General features: G+C 51.1%; 1 protein-coding gene and 1 long non-coding RNA gene across 5 annotated transcripts in view; one reads left to right on the forward strand and one right to left on the reverse strand.

The window, feature by feature from the left end:
* Nucleotides 1-20,682, forward strand: part of PNKD (PNKD metallo-beta-lactamase domain containing) — a 27,174-nt gene continuing 6,492 nt past the window's right edge. For 3 of the 4 annotated variants that reach the window (XR_013173061.1, XM_077155110.1, XM_077155109.1), the window contains exons 1-9: nt 1-174; nt 15,659-15,774; nt 15,905-16,017; nt 16,694-16,752; nt 17,319-17,411; nt 17,780-17,943; nt 18,622-18,708; nt 19,729-19,844; nt 20,070-20,239. Coding sequence is in view for 3 of the 4 variants with exons in the window: in XM_077155110.1 (XP_077011225.1) it covers nt 14-174; nt 15,659-15,774; nt 15,905-16,017; nt 16,694-16,752; nt 17,319-17,411; nt 17,780-17,943; nt 18,622-18,708; nt 19,729-19,844; nt 20,070-20,239 (1,079 nt within the window). In the remaining variant the exon portion in view is untranslated. Of the gene's footprint in view, nt 175-15,658; nt 15,775-15,904; nt 16,018-16,693; nt 16,753-17,318; nt 17,412-17,779; nt 17,944-18,621; nt 18,709-19,728; nt 19,845-20,069; nt 20,244-20,682 lie in introns of those variants that run through there. The other variant, XM_077155111.1, reaches the window with a different exon arrangement.
* LOC143678093 (uncharacterized) overlaps nt 11,357-20,682 on the reverse strand; it is a 19,739-nt gene continuing 10,413 nt past the window's right edge. Inside the window, exons 2-4 of the long non-coding RNA XR_013173064.1 lie at nt 14,652-15,010; nt 12,159-12,297; nt 11,357-11,725 (exon numbers count right to left, since the gene is read on the reverse strand). This is a non-coding gene — a long non-coding RNA (uncharacterized LOC143678093). The remainder of the gene's footprint in view (nt 11,726-12,158; nt 12,298-14,651; nt 15,011-20,682) is intronic.

Below are 20,682 nucleotides of genomic sequence, written 5' to 3' on the forward strand. Positions count from 1 at the left end.
GCCTGCCCCTAGCATGGCCTTGCCGGTCTGGCCCGAGTCGTGGCGGTGGGTCGTCGGCTGCGGGCTACTGCTCCTCGTGCTCGTCCTGCTCGTGAGCCCCCGCGGCTGCCGAGTGCGGCGGACCCTCCGCGGCCTGCTCATGGCGCGCAGCGAGCGGCTGCTCTTCCGAATCGGGTTAGTGCAGCCGGCAGCCGGCGGGATGCGGGGCTCGGGAAGCCGGGCGCTCTGGGGCAGGGGGCCGAGAGGCAGGAGCTGGAGAGGGCATGGGCTGCGGGCCAGAGAAGGAGGGTCGGAGAGGTGGGCTGGAGGAGCCGCTGAAATGGGGGGACTGGAGAGGGGCGCGGAGGTTGAGGAAGGAGAGACTTGGGGGTCTGGAGGCTTGAGGTGGGCCGAGGGCAGGGGAAGGAGGATTAGGGGGCGGGCGCGCCAGGGTAACCCGCGCTCGCTGAGGGGCGGGGGAAGCAGCCGGCAGGAGAGGGGCTGAGGTCAGCAGAGGCCCGGCCCCCGGTTGGCAGGTGCAGGAGAGGACTGCCTCAGACCGCCTCACTGGCGTTGAAATTCCTCCATCTGTTCCCACGTCTCCCTGTGCCTCTCCCCACCACTAGCCCTCCACCGGTTCCCAGCCGGAGTCTCAACTCCATAGATTAGTCTGTCGCTTTCCTTCTATCCCCGACTCCGGCCGAAGTCCGAAGCCTCTGGTTGTGAAATCTGATCCGACTGACTCAGCCTGGCTTGTCCAGGCTCACTGACAACCCTGTCTCAGTCTGATAGGGCTCTCTCCTTCTCAAATCTCACTCTTCCCACCTCTTCCCTCTGCCCCTTCCTTCCTGGGCCCGGGCAAGGGTGATAACTAGCTCTATCCTGCCACGGAAACACTGAGAGGCAGGCAAGGAGCCACAAGGATAAAGGCCTCCCAAGTCCCCTTCCCACTGCCAGCGGGGCAGTGGGCAGGACCTCAAGTCCCTGTTCAGGGACAGTGATGTTGAATGGAAATTGTGGGCACCCTGGCCATAGGCCAGGCTGGGGGCATGACCAAACTGGGGAATTTCCTGAGCTCCTGAGAAGACATTGTGTAATTCACTCCCTCCTCCCCAGACCACCCCAGATACTCCCAGAAGCCCCAGGCCTAAGATTCCACTGACAGTCCAGGAAAGAGAGATATGAAGGCCCTGTCTAGAGGATCTCTTGTGCATTTGGGGGCATTCACATCTCTACTATCTCAAATGTTAGGGAGAGACTCTAGATAATGAATCCATGTTTTAGATAATGCTCCAACCAAGTTGCTGTTGCTCTGAAAAATAACATTAAAATAATAAGATTCATAGCTATTTAAAAACCTTCATATTTGGAATTTTAAAAAATAATTTCTTCCTAAAAAATTTCTGGGAATTTTACAATTCTATTTGAGATTTTTTTTCTTTTTTGTAAAATCTACTCCCAGTTTTCAAAATTGGTAAGTTTGAAATCAAAGAAATGACCTGAGGAAGTAGAAAATAGAAGTTTTCATAAGGAGCTGGCCTCAGAATTCCTGACATCAGAATTCTCAAGGCTACACCTCAGAATCCTGAGGGTTTGGGATATTCCTAGAACTTGGGGCCTGGGAGTTTCCAAATCTCCAAACTTGGAATTCTTGGAGAGTGCCTTTGAATCACAATTCGTATGCGCTTTCCTGTGTCTAGATTCCAAGATTGCCTTGGAATCGGCTCCCCATATGTACAGAGCAAAAGGGTGTGCCTGGAATCAGAATCCAAACCCTGTCCCTCTATGGTCTGGGAAACAACATCTAGTCCCTTGGGAGAGGGGGTGCTGCCTGGCAGGAGGGAGAGAGGGTGTTAGCAGGAAACTGTGTGTGTGTGAGTGTGTGTGTGTGTGTTTGGGGGGGGTAGGAATGGGCAGGTGTTGGTGCTGTAGGAGTGTTCACAGGGTCTCCAGGAAGGATGGAGAGGGAGGGGGACAGGATGGGGACAGGACATGATGTGGGAGGGCTGGTCGCATGGGTACATGAAGGTACAGCTGGGAGAGTCACAAATAGAGGATTTTCTTGGGAACTGGAGTAGATGATGGAAATACAAAGTTACAGCTGGAAGAGGAGTGGTTGTGCATGTTATTGTTAATAATAATAATCACTGATTCTTTACAATCTTATAAAGGGCTTTTCTCAAATGTAACCAAAATAATTGTCTTGGAATGGGGGTGCCTGGGCATGATGGAGGGTGAGCTGGGGCTAACTTGAGGTGGATGCATGCATTTGAAGGCTCCGTGGGACCTGGGAGACAGGGTGTGTGGTTGGTATGCGCATCGTGTGTGGGTCTGGACAAACAGCTTATGAAATAAGCTTTATTTCTTAGCAGCCGTGGGACCTTGGGTAAGTTCCCCCACCTCTCTGGACTGCCGTTGTTTGCATCTGTAAATTGGGGATGGGGTTGGTGCTTATCTCAAAGGGTTCCTGTGAGGACCAGATGAAACTGGGCATAAGGGTGCACAGGCCTGGCTCGTAGTAAAGGCCAGGAAGTGTTAGCTTTGCTCTTTCTGTAGCAGGGCTAGGGTGGGCAGGGCTCCGGCTACAGTCCTCCTGGAGCTTCCTTATATACCTCCACTCCTATCTTCTAAGCTCAATCCTGTCCACCCACCTGTCCCCAAATCCCACATCCCTTCATTCGGTGAACTCTGGGTCAGAACTGTGGGCCCATAGATCTGAGCATGGCCTGGCCACTCTCCAGGAGGAGGGGGACACAAGAGGGGACAGAGGGGTCCTGGCTCTCTGTGACAGGGAGATGGGGCGTGGCAAGTTTCCCGGGAGGGACGGGATGAGTAGTCTGGGACACTCACAGTGCAGGCTGCTTTGTGCCTCAGCTTCTCTTTTGCCTCTTTGCTTGCTCGGGTGGGGAGGGTGGTATTTTGTAGAATGGGGCACCAAGAGAACCTCTCTCAGCAGAGCACAGGTTCCTGGGGAGCAAGGCTGGGTTTGTGCAGGGCTGGGAAGGCCTTGCAGAACTGAGATTCCAGCCTTGGGGGATGGATAGTCTTTGCTGACAAAGCCCTCCCTTCCTGACCAAGCCCCCTCTCTATACCTCAGCATAGAGAATCTGTCTTGACCTTTTCACTCAAGTAAAACCAACTGTCCCTGGAACAGGCCTTGCTTGCTCTACTTCTGCAATCGGAAGCCCCTTATCTGGGGCTCCTGGGGCCCACTGGCTTGATTTCAAGATAGGAAGAGTCCTAGTATGATGGTGATGACCCCTGCCTCGCGGCCCGAATGGAGTCCAGGCAGAGGAGTGAGCTGGGCCATCCCACAACACTGCCTGGCTTGAGCAGGATGGAGAACAGGGTCCCCTTTCTTTCTGCAGGCCTGTGGGAGCTTGGAGAGCTGCAGCCCCAGCCCCTGTGCCAGCCTCTCGCCCCACCCCGCTCTCCCTACTAAGCCAACTTCCCCTCTGCTACAGCTAGTTTTCCAAAGCCTGAGGGAGCAGGACCCACATTCGCTAAGACACCTCTGGGGACCCTCTCACATGCCCTCCAGACCTGCCCTTGGTGCAGCTGCTTCGTGCCTCAGTTTCCCTTTTGTCTCTTCCTCACCTTCTGTCTGGGAGTCTCTTACACATTCCTTCCTCTGTACCTCTCTACCTCTCAATTTCGGTTGCATCCTCAAAGCTCAAAATACAACCAGAATCTGAACACTTTTCCCTACCTCCCCTGCCACCACCCCTGGGCCAAACCACCATCCCCTTTCGCCTGACTGCTTCCTTCTGCCTTTGAATCCTCCAAGTATTCCCAACAAGGCAACCAAGGTGAAAATGTGTGACTTTTTTAGTCAGAAACGTGCCACTTCTCTGCTCAGCCCTCTCTAATGGTTTCCTGTCTCTCACAAATCACAGTCCATTCAAAGAATGGCTTAAAGGCCCCCTGCTCTGACCCGTGTCCCTATCTCATCTTTTTCAACTCTTCACCATGCTCATTCTCTCAGCCACCCAGTCCTCAAACTCTCCCAGACGATCCCACTTGCTCTCCTTTCTCACTAGAACTTTCTATGCCATGCCTTACTGCCTTATTTCGTTTAGGTCTCTGCTCAAATTTCGTCTTAGTAAAGAGGCCTGCCCTGACCACTCCATTAAAAATCGCAACACCCCACCCTGCAGTCCCTCTCTTCTCCCTCCCACTTTACTGTTCTCCTGGTTCATGTCACCATATGACATACTAGATATTTACTTGACTCTTTGTTTATGGTTTGTGTCCCCAAACTAGAATATATGGGCCACAAGAAGAAAGAGACTGTGTTCAATACTATATCCCAGCTTCTAGAACAGTGCCTGCATAGTTGGTCATTATTAAATATTTTTTGAAGGAGTGAATGCAGAGCTTGGTTCAGATGCAGTCTTCTCCATGAAGCCTGCCTGGCCTCCCCAGTTGTTAATTTGCCTCCCAAATGAGGCACTGTCTTTCTCCTTGAACTTTTATTGCATTTTCTTGCTTTTTCTTGAGTTAGGTGTTCACAGGCTGAACTCTGGCTAGGTCAGGGTGCAGTGTTGAATTAAGATGGCCTGGGACTGTGGTGAAAGAGAGCAGGGAGAGCCAAAAGTAACAAAACACAAACAAAACAAAACCCAAGGCCTTTGGCTGGGCAGGTGGCCTAGGATTGCAGGGAAGAAGGCAAAACTAGTCCAGGACTCTGGTGGAGAGGCCGCCAGCTCTTACTGTGGTCTGCCCAAACCCTCAGCAGCCACTTGTACTTCTTGAAAGATGGGCATTCCCTAGATGGGGCTGTGAGGTCTGGGCAGATCTGCTCACAACGGGCAGGAAGACAGGGCAGACCCAGACCTCGTGATCCCCAGGGCAGGCCTGCGTTTCCATCACGTGAAGGCAGTGCCCCTCTCCTGGGCATGAGGAAGTTCTCCCCTTTTCCCCAGCATGCTGGCGGCTTCAGGAAGCTCTCTCACACTCCAGGCCCTTTTAGCTATCTCATTAGCTTCTTTTGTTTCCTCGGTTTTGAGAAAGCACAAGAGGAGTCTCTCTCTGTTCTTAAGGAGACATGGCAGACCTTATGTCCTGGGAGCCCTCTAGGTCCGTTGACCCTCTCTCTGACATGTCCAGGTTTGCTTTCATAAAGAGTGCCCTGCCGCTGGTTAGATGCAAAACCTGGATAAGCTCTGCCCCTGGGGAGCAGGAAAGAAGCCAAAAGCAACCTCCTGGAGAGGCTTCACCATGCTGGACTTCACCATTCTGGATACCCGGGAAGTCTGGGGTCCCACTGGGGCCACGGCCATTCAGGGGGCTCCAGGAGGAGAGAGGGGTCAAGGTAGGTGACCCAGGCAATAAGGGTTTTCTATGTGGTCTATTTGATGCAGAGCCCCCCTTTATGTTGCTCCCCTCCTGACCCAGGCTGGCCTGAGGCTGGGGCCTAAAGCCCCAAGCCTCTCTCAGGTCCGTGGAGGACAGAGAAACTCCCCAAGGGAGGAGGGGAGGAAAAAGAGCTTCATTGTCTCCTCTCCACTGTGTGTCAAAGGGAGGGCGAGTGGTCCTGTGTCTTGCTGTCCCCAGCTGTCTCCAGCTGTCCCATGTGGCCTCCCATGGGGCTGAAAGCTCAGACTCAGACACCAGAGAAGCTGTACTCTGGTTCACTGAAGTGGGAGTGAGGTGTACCTGTGACCCCACACTGCTGAGGCTGGGGCTGTATGGCTGCCCATCCCCACAAGAGGGCCCCCAGGGCAGAGGCAGGGGTTCGCCCTTCCCCCAACCCGCTTCACAGAGTGGTTTATCTGTCTCCCACTTGGGTCCCAGAGGACCAATTAGGAAACTTTTTTTTCTTTTTGGTGAAATGGTGGTGGGTAGTTTGTGGGCTCAAAAATGCTGAATCGGAATCCAGGAAGGGGTGGGGCATGGGGAAGGGAAGAGAAGGTCAGAGTCCTGTGGTTTAATCAGCAAATCCCCACAACCCTTTGGCTGTGCCGGGGAATCCCTCATCTGGCCCCAGGTGTCAATATCACCTTGTAAGCCACATGCACTTTCTGGGCCACTGTAGCTTTTTAGAGAGGGGAACCCTTGTTTTTACAGAGAGGGAAACTGAGGCTTGGTGAGTGAGTGACAGAGCCCCCCAGCAGTGGACCAGTCTCCAGGCCTGCTTCATGGGCCGTGGGCCCCCAGGTAGTTTCAGGGGCTAGGAGATCAACGACAAAGGTTCTTCCCAGCTCCTCCTCACTTTCACGTCTTCCCTTCTAGGTCCAGTTCCTTTTTCCTAAATTCTCGTCTTCATCTGGCCCATAGCCTTCCCTATGGAACCAGCCAGGCAGCCGTAAATCCAGGACTAAGAATCACAGACCTGCACTTGAAAGGGATCCTCAAACTTCTCTGGTTCAGGGAGTCTTATCCCAAGGTCCCCGGAGTCTTCAAAATGTTACCTATGTAATGAGTTGGTTGGGGGAGAAGATTCACAGCTTTTAACAGATTTTCAAGGGATTCATGACCAAAGCAGCTAAGACCAGCACTGCAGGATCTCCAGCGGCTGGATTCCTGGGCTGGAATGAGTCCTTGGAACTGCCCAGACATATCATTTTTCTCAGAAAAGGACCTCAAAAGAGTTGCATCTGCCCCAGAATAGCTGACTCATTCATCTCATCCTGCCTCCTTATCCAGGGAGGATTTTAGTGGTTAGAGGGTGGGCTCCAAGGTCAGCCTGCCTGGGACCAAGGCTCTATTCCACCACTGGCTACTCTGTCATCTTGAGCAAACCCCTCCCTACTTTCTGGGCCTTGTGTGCAGAAGGGAAGCCCTAATCATTCTTGCCTCGGGACGGTTTAAGGATGACAGGACATCATTGATAGGAGGCACTTAGCTCAGGACTGCTCACAAGAAGCATCTAGAAAGGCTGTTGTGATGCAATTGTTGAAGATGAAGGCACCTGCCCAAGGTGCTATAACCTGCCTGGGACAGGGCAAGGACTGGAAGCCGGGGCTGCAGACTTGCAGGCCAGCTCTCCCCTTCCATCTCTTCACACTTACCTGCCCCTCTTCTGTCCCCGTCCTGGCTCGGGCACCCTGGTCAAGACCCCGGGGCAGGGGAAGTTGGCACTGTGCTTCCCACAGGACGCAGCCCATGCTCCTGGGCCTAGGTGACCTGCTTGGCAGAGCTCCCTGCTCAGCCAGGCCTGTGGGTGCAGCAGGGAGAGGGGAGGGGCTTGGGAAACAGGTGGGTGATGAGGGGAAGGGAGGGCCGAGGGAGAGGTGGCTACAAATTGGGCCGGATGACTGCTGGGCTTCCAGAATTTCCATCAGCTCTTCCTTGCATTGCATGGACCCAGCCAATGTTGGCCTGGGGTAGCAGGTAAGAAAGCACAGCCACTGAGGCCCTCTGCTCCTCTTGGAGAGGGGGCAGCATGGGGTGTTGAGTGCTCCAAAACAGAGGAGGGAGATTTTCTGCTGGGGTTTGAGCCACCTCCCGGAGGACAGGGAGAGCCCAGTGAGTAGAGGAGGCCCCTCCTGGCGGGTAGAGAGGAGGGGCTACAGCAGACAGCTGCAGCCCAGAGGGCAGAGGCAGGAAGCAGGGACCAGAGTTTTGAAATTCTAGTGCATTATTTCAGGCATTTAAAGAAGGCTAGATAATATAACTATGCACACCCCCACCCAGACCCTGTGGAAGTCCCCTGCCCCCTGAGATAACTCTGCCAAACTGGATTTTGATCATACCGTCAGCTGCCTATATTTTACTACTTGCATCTGGATCCCTAGACAATTTACATGCAGCTCTGTACGCTTTTGCATTTCTAATAAATATTGTCAGGGTGTATAGTTCCCCTGCACTAGGTCTTTTTTGCTTAAGATAACATGTCTGAGCTTTGTGAATGCCAAGACCTGTTGTTCTAGAGCATTTGTTTTCCCAGTTGCGCAGCTTTTCACAGTCTGAATATACCATGATGTCTGCATTCATTTTGCTCCTGATGGACATTTAGGATATTTCCAGTCTTTCACTCGTGGGCATGGGCTTTTCATCAGGCTGTACAGGAGGGGAAGAGGCAGAAACTTGATTTGGTTCCAGTTCACAGAGGACCCAACTGGGGGTCAGGCGCTCTCCTGTAAGCAGTGGGGAGCCCCTGAAGGCTATTGAGCAGAAGCAGGACTCAGTCAACAGCAGTGCTTTAGAAACTTACATCTTTGCCAGAGGCTTGCCGTTTGGGTTGGGGACAGAGGCTGGGAGAAGGATGGTTTTGTGAGAGTTTTGAGGGCTTCTTCCCCTGGGGGCATCTATTTGGTAGGGGAAAGGTCTGGTCCCAGGGGCTCCTGCTTTAGTCACTGAAGGCCAGTGAGAGGGTTGAGTAGAGACCCCCGCTGTTTGAGTGAGAGAATGGCAATCCCAGGAGAAGGGGCTGGCCAGAGTTATTTTGGACCCTGCTGGCTGTGAGATGGATGAAGGGGCACCCAGAGCTCAGCAAGTTGAGAGAGTAATGTGGAAGTCATTGTTAAGGAGGGGGAGAGGTTCCCCTTGTGTTCTAGTTTGTTAGCTGCTGGAATGCAACACACCAGAGACAGATTGGCTTTTAATAAAAGGGGATTTTTTTTCATTAGTTCTTCAGAGGAAAGGCAGCTAACTTTCATCTGAGGTTCTTTCTTACACGGTAAGGCTCAGGGTAATCTCTCCTGGCCTTCTCTCCAGGCCCCTGGGTTCCAACAACTTTCCCCAGGGTTATTCCTTTCTGTATCTCCAAAGGCCTGGGCTGAGCAGCGAGTGCTGAGATGAAGTATGCTAAGCTGCTTGGGCTGTGCTACCTTGCACTCTCTCATTTAAGCACTACCCAGTTAACTCAAACATCATTCATTGCAGCAGGCACGCCTCTTAGCCGACTGCAGATGTAATGAGCAACAGATGAGGTTCACGTACCATTGGCTCAAGTCCACAACAACAGAACTAGGTGCCTTCACCTGGCCAAGTTGACAACTGAATCTAACTACTACACCGTGTCATGAGGTCCTCAGGCCCCTCCTACCCGCCTCCCCCTGCCTTCCCCTGTTCTGCCCAACGATCAAGACTTAAGACCTTGCAAGGGCCATGCCTCTCCCTATCCCCACGGCCTGGAAAACTCAACTCTCTCCATCCACGGCACCCTCTCTAGTCCAGGCCCCTGGTGACTCCCTGACCTGGTGGCTCAGTAGCTGCCAGCCACCTCCCACTCTTGCCCCCTTTCACTGCACCCTCCACTCAGCAGCCTAGCCAGCGGTGAAAAATGAAAGTCACATCATGTGCTTCCCTGCTTTAGAACCCGCCAGTAATTTTCCTGCCCCCTACCCCTGGCCTGGCCTTTGCCCACCTCACTGACTCTTCTCTGGCATGCTCTGCCTCTCTGACCCTTCCTAGAGACTCCGAAGCCTCCTGGCAATTCCTAGAGCATGCCTCTCTCCTGCCTGCCCCAAGCCCTGGTACTGTGTTGCCCAGAACATTCTTTACCTGCTGGCTCCTTCTCACTAGTCAGTGTCAGCTTGGACAGTTCCCTCTGAGAGAGGCCCACAGCCACCCCGTCTACCATAAGCCCGCTCTCCCTCCCGACTATTCTCTCCTATACCCAGCTAGAGGTGACTGGTTGTTGATTGTTTTCTGCTTAATGTTTGCTGCCCCCTCCTCTCACCTGGTTGTCAGGTCCCCAAAAGCAGGGGACTTGTTCCCTGCTGCCTGGACCATGTCCTGCATGTGCAGTAAATATTTGCTGAGTAAAGGGAATGAGAGATAGAGATCTCATTTACTGCAGCTTCTAGGGGCACTGTCCCTGTCCTCGCGGATCTTGTGTTTTGTTGGGGGACAAAACCAAAGCACCCATCATAAGCATCCAATGGTGGAAGAATGGAAACATTTATCAGTCCCTCCCAGATATGAACAGTCTAATTCTAGCAGCTGTGTGGGGCGCAGGGCTGAGTTTGGGAAGGAAACAACAGTTGCTAAATACCTTCCACCTGCAGGCCCTTGGCTGAGGACTTTAACTTTATTATCGTACTTAATGTCATTTAATCTTCACACAGTCCTGCAGCGGTAAGTCTGGTATCTCCATTTTATACATGAGGAAAGTGATCTGTGAGACCTTGATGGACTTGCCTAACGTCACAAAGCCAGAAGGGGCCGAGCCCTAAGTGGAGCCCTGTGCCTTCCATAAACTGATGTAGGAAGAAATGAAGTCAGGAGCAGGAACCCGGGTGGGGGTATAAGGCCTGTCTCGGGCACAGGGGAAAGGGTGATTCTTTTTTTCTTTTAATTAGAGAAGATGTAGGGTTCCAGAAAAATGCACAACATACAGGTTACCATACACTACCATATTATTACAGCTTGCATTAGTGTGAAACATTTGTTACAATTCAGAAAGAACATTTTTGTAACTGTAATATTAATTATAGTCCATTGTTTACAATGAGATTCACCATTTGTGTTGTATGGTCCTGTTTTTAAAAAGTGTATTCTAGTAACATATATACAACCTAAAATTTCCTCTTTTAACTACATTTAAATATATCATTCAGTAGTGTTAATTACATTCATAGTGTTGTGCTCCCATCACCACCATCCATTGCCAAACCTTTTCCACCATCCCACACAGACTTGGTACCAATTAAGCATTAGCTCCCCATTCCCCAGTAAATTAGATTCTAGTTTCTGATTCTGTGAATTTGCTTATTCTAATTATTTCATATCTATAGTATTTAAAATTAGTTTTATTTTTAAGTGTTCATTTTGAAATAATTTTGTTTGCAGGCAGTTCCAAGAATTCCCATGTTCCATCACTCAGCTCTCCCTAATGTTTATACCCTTTATAACTGCAATGCAGTTATCAAAAGTAATAAATTGACATTGATCCAATACTATTAACTGCACTCCAGACCTTATTCCCACTGCACTTGTTGCACAAATGTATGGTCCAGGATCTAATCCCAGGTCCCATGTTGCATTTAGTCTCCTCCAGCCTGGGACACTTCCTTGGTCTTCCTTTCTGTTTCATGATCTCAAGCTTTAGAGCCTTGGCCAGATATTTTGTAGAAGGCCAGCCAGTGTGAGTTTTTTCTGGGGTGTTCTCATGAATAAATCATGGCCATACACTTTAGGCCCAAATACCACAGAAATGAGGTTGTGCTCCCCTCAGCACATCGCCTCAGGAGGCAGTTGCCGCCGTGCATCATTCTTGGTAAGGCTAGTGGGATCCCCCGGTCAGGGTGGAGCCCAGTTTCTACACCCACTTTGTAACTAGTGAGTACCTTGTGAGGGAGATACTTGGAGAATATGCAGAAATCCTCTTTTCATCATACATCGGGCCAAGGTATCTGGGTGTTTGATTGCTCTGCTGTGTTAGAAACCCAGCACTACTTGTGTGTTCAGAGCTGGGTGAGAGAGAAACTGGAAAAGGGGCTGGACAAAGATCAGAATTCAGAGAAGCAGAGGGCAGGGCATTCCAGATAAGGGCCCCGCCAAGGAGAAGGCATGGAGTCAGGGCTGCCCAGGTCCCTGGTGCTGCCCCCCACTGCTCTGGATCCCCCAGGACACCCCACTTTTAGGAGCTTTGCACCGTCTCAGCCCCAGAACTGGGGCTTTGGCCATCAGGCTCCTCCCTGAGCTCATTGCCCAGCCTTGGCCAAGGGAACGTCTTTGCTGAGGGAAGACTCACAACCTCCTCAGCTTCCCACTCCAGTAGCAAGGATGTGCCAGGAAGCCAGGAGCATTATCTGTTCTGATTTCCATATCTCCAGCACTCAGCAGTGCCAGGCCTCTGTTGTTGAAGGAATGAATGGGGAAGAAAGTGATGGAAATGTCCCTTTTGCATGACACCCTCCCCTCCCCTTAATCTTGTTGGCGTCCACCATCTCTAAGAGGTCAAATTGGCTGCTTTGGGTGCAGGTTGGAGCAGTTTTGCAACCCTTAATAATGCCCTTAAGCATACATGTCTACTTTTCACTTATTTCATTTCTTTAAGTCAGTTTACTCCCTACATTTTTGCATTTGTATTTCACATTCATTTTCAGACAATAAGTTTTATGCTCATTGATATTTAAAAAAGAAAAGTAAAAGTAACCCAAATGTCCAACAATAGAAAAATTTTTTGGGGGGGTGGAAAATAATCTAACTCTTGAACCACGGGATTCCTCTCTCCCTTCTTCCCTCCTTTCTTTCATTTAATTCATAAACACTGCATATTCACTTACCAGTCAGAAAATACCAGCAAGCCAAAGCACCATTTAAAGATCATTGGTATTTCTGCTAAGAGCCAAACACTCTCGACAGCTCTCTGTATCACTCCAGCATCTTTTCCATGTAGATGCATACAAACATATTCTCGTTTTTCTACAAAAAAAAAAAAAAAAAAGGAAAAGCCCATGTACTATTTGGAAATATACTACAATTCAATTAACTTCTGCAATCCGACTGTTGTGGATATTTAGGTTGTTCCTAGCAGTCCCCTCCAGCACAGCAGGAGAGAATTTGTAGCAGTTGCCACAATGGGCCTTGTGCACTTCCCGTTCCTCCTCCAGATTCTCCCATAGTCAGCTCCCTTCTTTCTGTCACTTCCTCAGAGAGGCCTTCCTTGACTACCATATCTAAAATAGCACCTCCTGTCATCGTTCTCTGTGCTTTGTCCTGTTCTGCTTTGTCATCTTCACCTGACAAGACGTTAGCTAGGTATTCATCTGTTGCTCCATGTCACCCACTAGAGTGTCAGCTTCCAGAGGGCAGCCTTGCTCTCTCTGGGCACAGTGCCGGGCCAGTAGCAAAGGTCAGTAGATATCACTGAATAAATGAAAGTATGAATTTGCTGCAGTTGATTTAGAAATAAAACAAAAATGAGGGCCTATGAAAAATGGACGCACATGGATGGTGAAAACGCTTTGTAAGCAACCACAATTGCCACTGCATACATGGGCATGCACCCATACAGCAGGGATGGCGAGTGTTGAAGTTGAGCTTATTCATTTCTACCATTATCATATCTACATTATCAGAGCTGCTTGCTTTTGACCAAACTGTGTACAGATATATCAGCTAGCCCTTCCCCAAGGCACCTGAAGAGCAACCACCTCTTTCCCCCGACAGTAAATCCCTGTAGAGATTCGAGGTCCACCCACTGCAACCCTGACCCCCTCTCCTTCTCTGTCTCGGGCTCAATCCACCAGAATCCCTGTCCCTTTTTTGACTGGCTTGATTTAAAACCCTAAGCAATGAGTGCTCCACTGCCCCAGCCTCAATTTCCCTTCTTTGGGAAAGTCCATTGACAGGTCCTTCCCGTGCTGGCCAGGCTGGCTGCATAATTTGCAGGCCCAGTGAAACATGAAATTTAGGGTACCTTGTTCAGAAAATAGGAAAAAAGCCCTATCAGTGGTCCTAACCTATAAAGCTTTTTTCTTTTCTTCTATGATGTCTCTTTTGACTTGTCATGGTGTTTTTAACTTGCTACTTAATGTCATTCTTTTTTTTTTAAACTTTTTTATTGTATTATATAACATATATACAAAGCAAAGAAAGAAAAAAGCAATAGTTTTCAAAGCATTCTTCCACAAGTAGTTGCAAGACAGAGCCCAGAGTTTGTCATGGGCTACCATACCATCATCTCAGATTTTTCTTTCTAGCTGCTCTATAACATAGGAGGCTAGAAGGAATAACTTAGTGTCATTCTAAGTAAAGAAAATTAAAAATTATTAGCATGAATTTTACCATTTATCTTTATATTGTGCAATGCCAGTTTTAAATACCAAGATAAGAATATTTAGCTCATTTGTGAAATCATTGACATTACACAATTGATATTTCATCACTCACACCAGCACATGTATTTTGTTCTTATCAGAACAGTGGAAATGGTGCACAAAACTAATGCCACTGTTTTATTTCATTTTTTGATACATGAACATTCTACCAACACTCTCTACCTTCAGCTTATGATAAGGAAGGATTGAACGGGACAGGATCCATGAGTTGCCCTGTCTTTCTCTTCTCATGTCATCATTTTCAGCATAAATAGTTGGATAATAGAGGGAAGTAGCATGCGTAAGAAAGGCTGTGATAGGGTCCCTTGATTGTGTTTCTTAGAACACCATTGCCTTCTTTGTTTTTATTTTTAATATTTTTATTATAAACAACGAACAAACATACAAACATTCTTGACATACAAGCATTCTTGACATGGTTACAATCAGTGGCTCACAATATCACCACATAGTTATATATTTATCACCATGATCATTTTTTTTTGAACATTTGCATCTCTCCAGAAAAAGAAAGAAAAAAGAAAAAATTCATACATGCCATACCCACTCCCTTTCATTGATCACTAGTATTTCAATCTACTCAATTTATTTTAACCTTTGTTCCCCCTATGATTTGTTTATTTTTTATCCATATTTTTTACTCATCTGTCCGTACCGTAGATAATAGGAGCATGAGACACAAGGTTTTCACGATCACACAGTCACATTGTAAAAGCGGGATTCATTATACAATCATCTTCAAGAAACATGGTTACTAGAACACAGCCCTACAGTTTCAGGCAGCAATGGAGGTTTTTATTTATTTATTTATATTTTTTACCATTGCCTTCTTTTATGCATTTGAAGCAAATTCTGGTTCAAACTGAAAGCATGGCCTCTGGCGTCACTTACAGCCTCTCTTCTTCACTCAAAGATGTTCACTATCCTTGTACTCACCTTGAGTCTTGCGGAATGCCTGTGCATAGTGGTTTCCCCAGCATTGCAGACGCTCCACGTGTACAAAGAAGCAAAGAACGGAGGATACACATGTTCTGTGTTTCTCCTTTACTTGTGCGCATGCTTCATTGTCCCACCAGACTTCACTTGCAGGACTCAAGTTCAAAGATAAAATCATTAAGAATTTCAAGATGGTGAGAGTAGATCGTCAAACCAAGTGTCGGGCCCTTTTGAGCACAGAGTACAGTTGCAGACCCACAAAGCCGGCCCTGCATACTGACGTTCTGCCTCTGGAGGCCCGTCACTCACTTCTTCCCTCTGTTCCACGTGCCCCTTTTCAAAGGGTAGCTTGGGAGGACCTGGAATGGCAGAGGAGGGAGGGAGCGTGGTCAGCCTCACCCATCAGAACTCTGTAGTCTCCCCCAGACTAGCCCTTCTCTCTCTTTTCTCTGGACCTTTGCCCCGTTGTTTCCTCCAGCCCAGTGTTCACTGGACTAGCAGGATCAGCATCCTATGGGAACTTGCTAGAAATGCAAATTCCCAGGCCCCATCTCCAGAATCGAAACTCTGAAGTTGAGGTCCAGCCAGCTGGTCTTTAACAAGTCTCTCCTGTGATTTTGGTGCCCATTAAAGTTTGGCAACCACGGTTCTTCCTGAAATGTGTGTCCTACCTTGTTTCAGCCTAAGTTCTTCCACCTCATGCAGATGCCACTTCACCAGGAAGACTCAGCTCTGGGCTAGATTAAGATTAAACCCCTCACTCTCCTAGTCTCTTCTGTGAATTCCTCTGTTCACATCTCCTTTGCCAAACAGCAGGCCCCAGGCGTGTCTATCTTATTCTCTGTCTTGTCCTGACTACTCAGTGGGGCAAACAGCAGGCATACAATAAGTGCTGGTGGAATGACATTGACTTGAGGAGGGGTGGGCCAAGGGAGTGGTGAGGCGGGATCAGGTGGACCTCAAGGGAGACTGGAGGGAGGGGCTGACTGAGACCACCTGCCCTCTAGGTACAGCCTGTACACCCGCACCTGGCTGGGGTACCTCTTCTACCGACAGCAGCTGCGCAGGGCTCGCAATCGCTACCCCAAAGGCCACTCCAAAACCCAGCCCCGCCTCTTCAATGGTGAGCTCTGGCTGCTCCTGGCCAGCATCCCCTCCAACCCGAGCCCACCCACCCTCCCTGCCTACTCCCCCTCATCTAGCCCCAACTCCCAGGTCCCAGCTCCCCACCCACAACCCACCTCTGTCCCCAGGTGTGAAGGTGCTTCCCATCCCTGTCCTCTCGGACAACTACAGCTACCTCATCATCGACACCCAGGCCCGGCTGGCTGTGGTTGTGGACCCTTCAGACCCTCGGGCCGTACAGGTGAGAGGGGGCATGGGGGGCAGGAGGGTGCCTGGGGTGTTCACCCTTGGGGCTGGCAGCTTCCCCTTTCTGGAAAGGGGTTGACCCTGGTCCCTCTGCCAATGGGACGTGCCCCCTCCTCATGCACACACACACACACACCTACACATGAATACACACAGAGACCCCCAGAAACACAGTGTGGGGGGAGCGAGTGTCCAGAAAGGGCTGGGTGAAGCCGGGAGGACAGGTGGGGGGGGGGGAGGCTGAGCAGGAATGTGGGTCTAGTGAGGTTCCTACCTGTCTCTCACTTTCAGTGGCCCCCTTCTGACCCCCTTTCTTCTCTCCTCTCCTGTCTGTCAGGATCTAGGTTGTCTCGAGCTTTCCCTCCCATTGCTTACCTCTGTGCATGTGGTCTGCTTCCCTCCATGAGTCTCCTCCCCTCTCCTCTGCACCACCTCCCTCTTCTCTCCCCTAGCCCCAGGCTGGGTCTCTGTCATCTGTTCCCCACCCCTGCCTCTATCCCTGGCTCTTTCCTCCCCACTCCTACTCCTCTGGCTTTATCCCCTCCTCTCCTTTCATCTCTCCTGCTCTCCTCTGCTGTCTTCCCAGCACCCACACCCTGCCTGTACTTTCTGTTTTGTGCTTCTCCCCACATCTCACTCCCCAGTCTCAGTGTGTCTTCTCTCCCTACCAGGCTGTCATTGAGAAGGAAGGCGTTAACTTGGTTGCCATTCTCTGCACCCACAAGCACTGGTAAGAGGCTGGGGGAGGGGGTCTGGGCACACCCTCGCCCCAGCTGGGGATCAGGAAGTCAGGCTGGGCTGATGGAGTTGCTCAGAGCTCCGCTTATCCCAGCTCCTAAAGCCCCAGCTGACTGGAGGACCTCCTGTGGGCATGTATTAAATGCCTACCATGCACCCTTGTGGTCTCTGCCATAAAGGAGATTATTGTCCAGTAGAGGGAGACAGTCTTACATCAGAATATGTACTGACCACAAATACTTAGGTGGCAGATGGCACAGGGTTCAGGATATGGAGAATATCGGGCCAGGTGTGGTCAGATCCACTTGGGGGAATTAGAGTGTGGTGACTCTGGAGCTAGAAATAGGAGTTGATCGTGGCCAGATTGGGGGTGAGGAGGATGACATTCTAGGCAAGAGAACAGCTTGAACAAAGGTCTAGAAGTATGAATGGCTTGGCTAAGTCTGGGGGCCACAGACCCCGGGGCTCCAAGGCCTGGAGATGCTGTAAGGAGCAGGGCAGGAGAGAAAGCCCAGGTAAGGAGCTCTCGAAGCCCTGCTGATCTCTGTTGTCCTGCAGGGACCACAGCGGAGGGAACCGGGACCTCAGCCGGCGGCACCGGGACTGTCGGGTATACGGGAGCCCTCAGGATGGCATCCCTTACCTCACCCAGTAAGTCCCTAACCCGGGAATGGGATGGCCCTTCCATGGCCTGTTCCCTCATCCTGTATCCTTTGGTTGAGTATTCCGGGACTATCAGTCATGGAACTTCTGCTGACTCCCTTCGTGGCCCTTGGACAGCAGATCCCAGCCCATCTGGAGACTGGCACTGCCCACCCCCATCTTGCTCACGGCCCCTGAAGAGGAGGGATGGGGAAGGATTTGAGCCTATGGCCCTGGGCACCAGGTGTCTTTTCTCCCTGGTATGGAACCCATCCTCTTGCAAGTCACCCAGCCTCTGGGATGGGGCAGGGATGGGGGCAGAGATCAGTTTGGCACAAACTCTAGTGCCTTCTCCCCCTTACTGCCTTGTTCCCCAGTCCCCTGTGTCATCAAGATGTGGTCAGCGTGGGGAAGCTTCAGATCCGGGCTCTGGCCACCCCTGGCCACACACAAGGCCATCTGGTCTACCTGCTGGATGGGGAGCCCTACAAGGGTCCCTCATGCCTCTTCTCAGGGGACCTGCTCTTCCTCTCTGGCTGTGGTGAGTCCCCCCAGAAGGAAAGGAGGAGGAGGGGGGAAGCAGAGGGAGGGACAGAGGCTGGGGCAGGAGCTCAGCAGTAGCCATGGCCCCAGGCCATGCTTAAAAATATTGGTTCTCAGCACGGATGTTGCTCCCCATAGTCACTCCTACCTCTTGCCTTAAATTTTATATATATATCCTCAAAATTTCTCATGGGAGATGGACAAAATGAGACGATGCCTGTAACTGAGGAGAGACCTTGCAGGACATTTATATGCGCCTGGGTGGAGCTTGGTTCCCTGAGGCAGTGACTAGCAGGACTAGAGTACAAAAAGTTGGGGACCTCTGAGTGAGAGGCGATCCCATGGGTGTGTGAGAACCACAGTCCCAGATTGCAGGGAACCCCAAAGGGTCCTACAGCCAAGGAAGTACCCCATAAAAGAGAGGAACTATACATACAAGGTGCTTGGGGCCAGTAGAACTCAGCCCAAGGTTCTGCATCCTCTCTCCATGCAGATGTCCATATGTGAAAGTCAGTCCTTCAGCTGGGCTTGGGAGGGGGTGAATAATTGGGCCCAGGGCCCTGTAGGAAGTGATACTATGGGTGGGTGTGGCAGGGGCATGGTTGGAGGCAGGAGGCCAGCTTGAGCCACATGGGCTTTCTATACACCTCTTAACATACCCCCTCACCCAACCCAGGACGGACCTTTGAGGGCACCGCGGAGACCATGCTGAGCTCGCTGGATACTGTGCTGGGGCTGGGGGACGATACTCTGCTGTGGCCTGGTGAGGCATTCTCCCATCCCCATTTCTTCTTCCCATGACCCCATGCTTGGCCTGGGACAAGGGCGCTCCCAGCCCCTCACTCCCTAGCAGACCAGCCAGCCTGAGGGACATAGCCCCAGTTCTGCCGGGTCCTGGGAGCCAAGTCTGGGGGTAGGAGCAGAGCTCAGTCCTCCCTTCTTTTGGAGTGCTGTCTGAGTAACACCTCTGTCTCTCACTCTGCCTTCCCCTTCCAGCCATCCTTGACCTCTTGGGAGCCCTACAGGCCCCAGAGGATCCCAGAGAAATGTCCACTTTTTCACAGTTAGAGCCCAGAACAAAAAATAGCCTTTGCTTATCCAGAGAGAAGTCAGTAAATTCACTATGTATCTATCTATTGCGTTATAGTTTATAAAACACATTCACAAACATCTCAGAACATTCATTCATCCACCTACTCATCTATCCATCCTTCCATCCATCCACTCATTTGTTCATGCATCTGTCCATCCATTCATCCATCCTCCCTCTATACCCCATCCATCTGTACATTCATTCATCCATCCCCCCATCCAGCCATTCATCCATCCCCCTTCCAGCCATCCAGCCATCCAGTCATCCATCCATCCATCCATCTATCCATTCAGCAAGTACTTTCTTTAGAACCAACCATGTACCAGGCTCTGTTCTAGACATAAGGACACAGCAATGACATCTGTTTTAGTAAGCATGAATCTTTTCTCTACTTTCCAACTGAGAAAATTGGGCCTCGTGTCAGGTCACACAGCTGAGCAGGGGCAGAGTTGGGACCCAGATGCAGGTCTCCTGGCTCCTAGTCCAGTGGTTGTCCCCTCTTCACTCATGACTGACTTAGATTCCCATTTAGAGGAGCAGTTTGATATGATTGAATTTTTCCAAAAGCACTACCCCTCTTCCCTAGAACCAGATGTGACATACCACTGGGCCTGGAGGTAGAGAGGACTTTGTCTGACCCCATCACCAACATCCGTCTGCCCTGTGTCTGGGCCCCATGGCCACCCCTAGGTCACGAGTATGCAGAGGAGAACCTGGGCTTTGCGGGTATCGTGGAGCCTGAGAACCTGGCCCGGGAGAGGAAGATGCAGTGGGTGCAGAGGCAGCGGATGGAGCGCAAGAGCACGGTGCGGGGCCTGGGGGCAAGGGGGCAGGGCTGTGTCCACCTCTGCTGGGACCCCAGAGCTGGCCAAGCCCTGGCCTGTGGCAACTCCCCAGAGCCCTGACATGCTTGGTAGATGGGCTTTCAAGTCAAACTTAAGACCTGGGGCAAGGGATGAGGGATTCCTCCCTGCACCAGGTCTGTTTTGCAGATTCTTTCCACCAAAGCTGGGTACCTCTCATGCCCACAGTGCCCGTCCACCCTGGGAGAAGAGCGCTCCTACAACCCATTCCTGAGGACCCACTGCCTGGAGCTACAGGAGGCTCTGGGGCCAGGCCCGGGCCTCACTGGTGACGATGACTACTCCCGAGCCCAGCTCCTGGAGGAGCTCCGCCGGCTGAAGGACCTGCACAAGAGCAAGTGATGCCCCCCACCCCCCCAGCCCACCCCCTATGGTGGGGAGGCCACCCACTGCCCACAATACACCATTCCCCTCATTGCTAACCCCACCACCTCCATTGGCACCCACAGCAGGCATCATTCCCCCACTGACCAGGGCGAGGGGAGGGACAAGGCGATGGGATTGTAGAAAGAGGGGGCTGGGTGAAGGCTTGGAAACCCCGTGGACTAGCAGAGTCAAGTGAGGAGCAAGAGGAAAGGAGGAGTCTCAGAACTGCTCCAGATTCTACTACTAGAGGGTCCCCTCCTTGTTTCCCCTGCCTCTGGAATAGGCAGTGAGGACATGGAGGGGGCTGAACCTCCTGCCGCCAGAGGCCTCACCCAGAGCCCTGGAACTCAGGGTAGCAGGAGCCAAGATAGAAGTCAGTCTGTCTTTCCCTCCCCCGATCTGGGCACTGGGGAAG

The sequence above is a fragment of the Tamandua tetradactyla genome, chromosome 3 (assembly GCF_023851605.1).
Source record: "Tamandua tetradactyla isolate mTamTet1 chromosome 3, mTamTet1.pri, whole genome shotgun sequence".
Taxonomy (NCBI): Eukaryota; Metazoa; Chordata; class Mammalia; order Pilosa; family Myrmecophagidae; genus Tamandua; species Tamandua tetradactyla.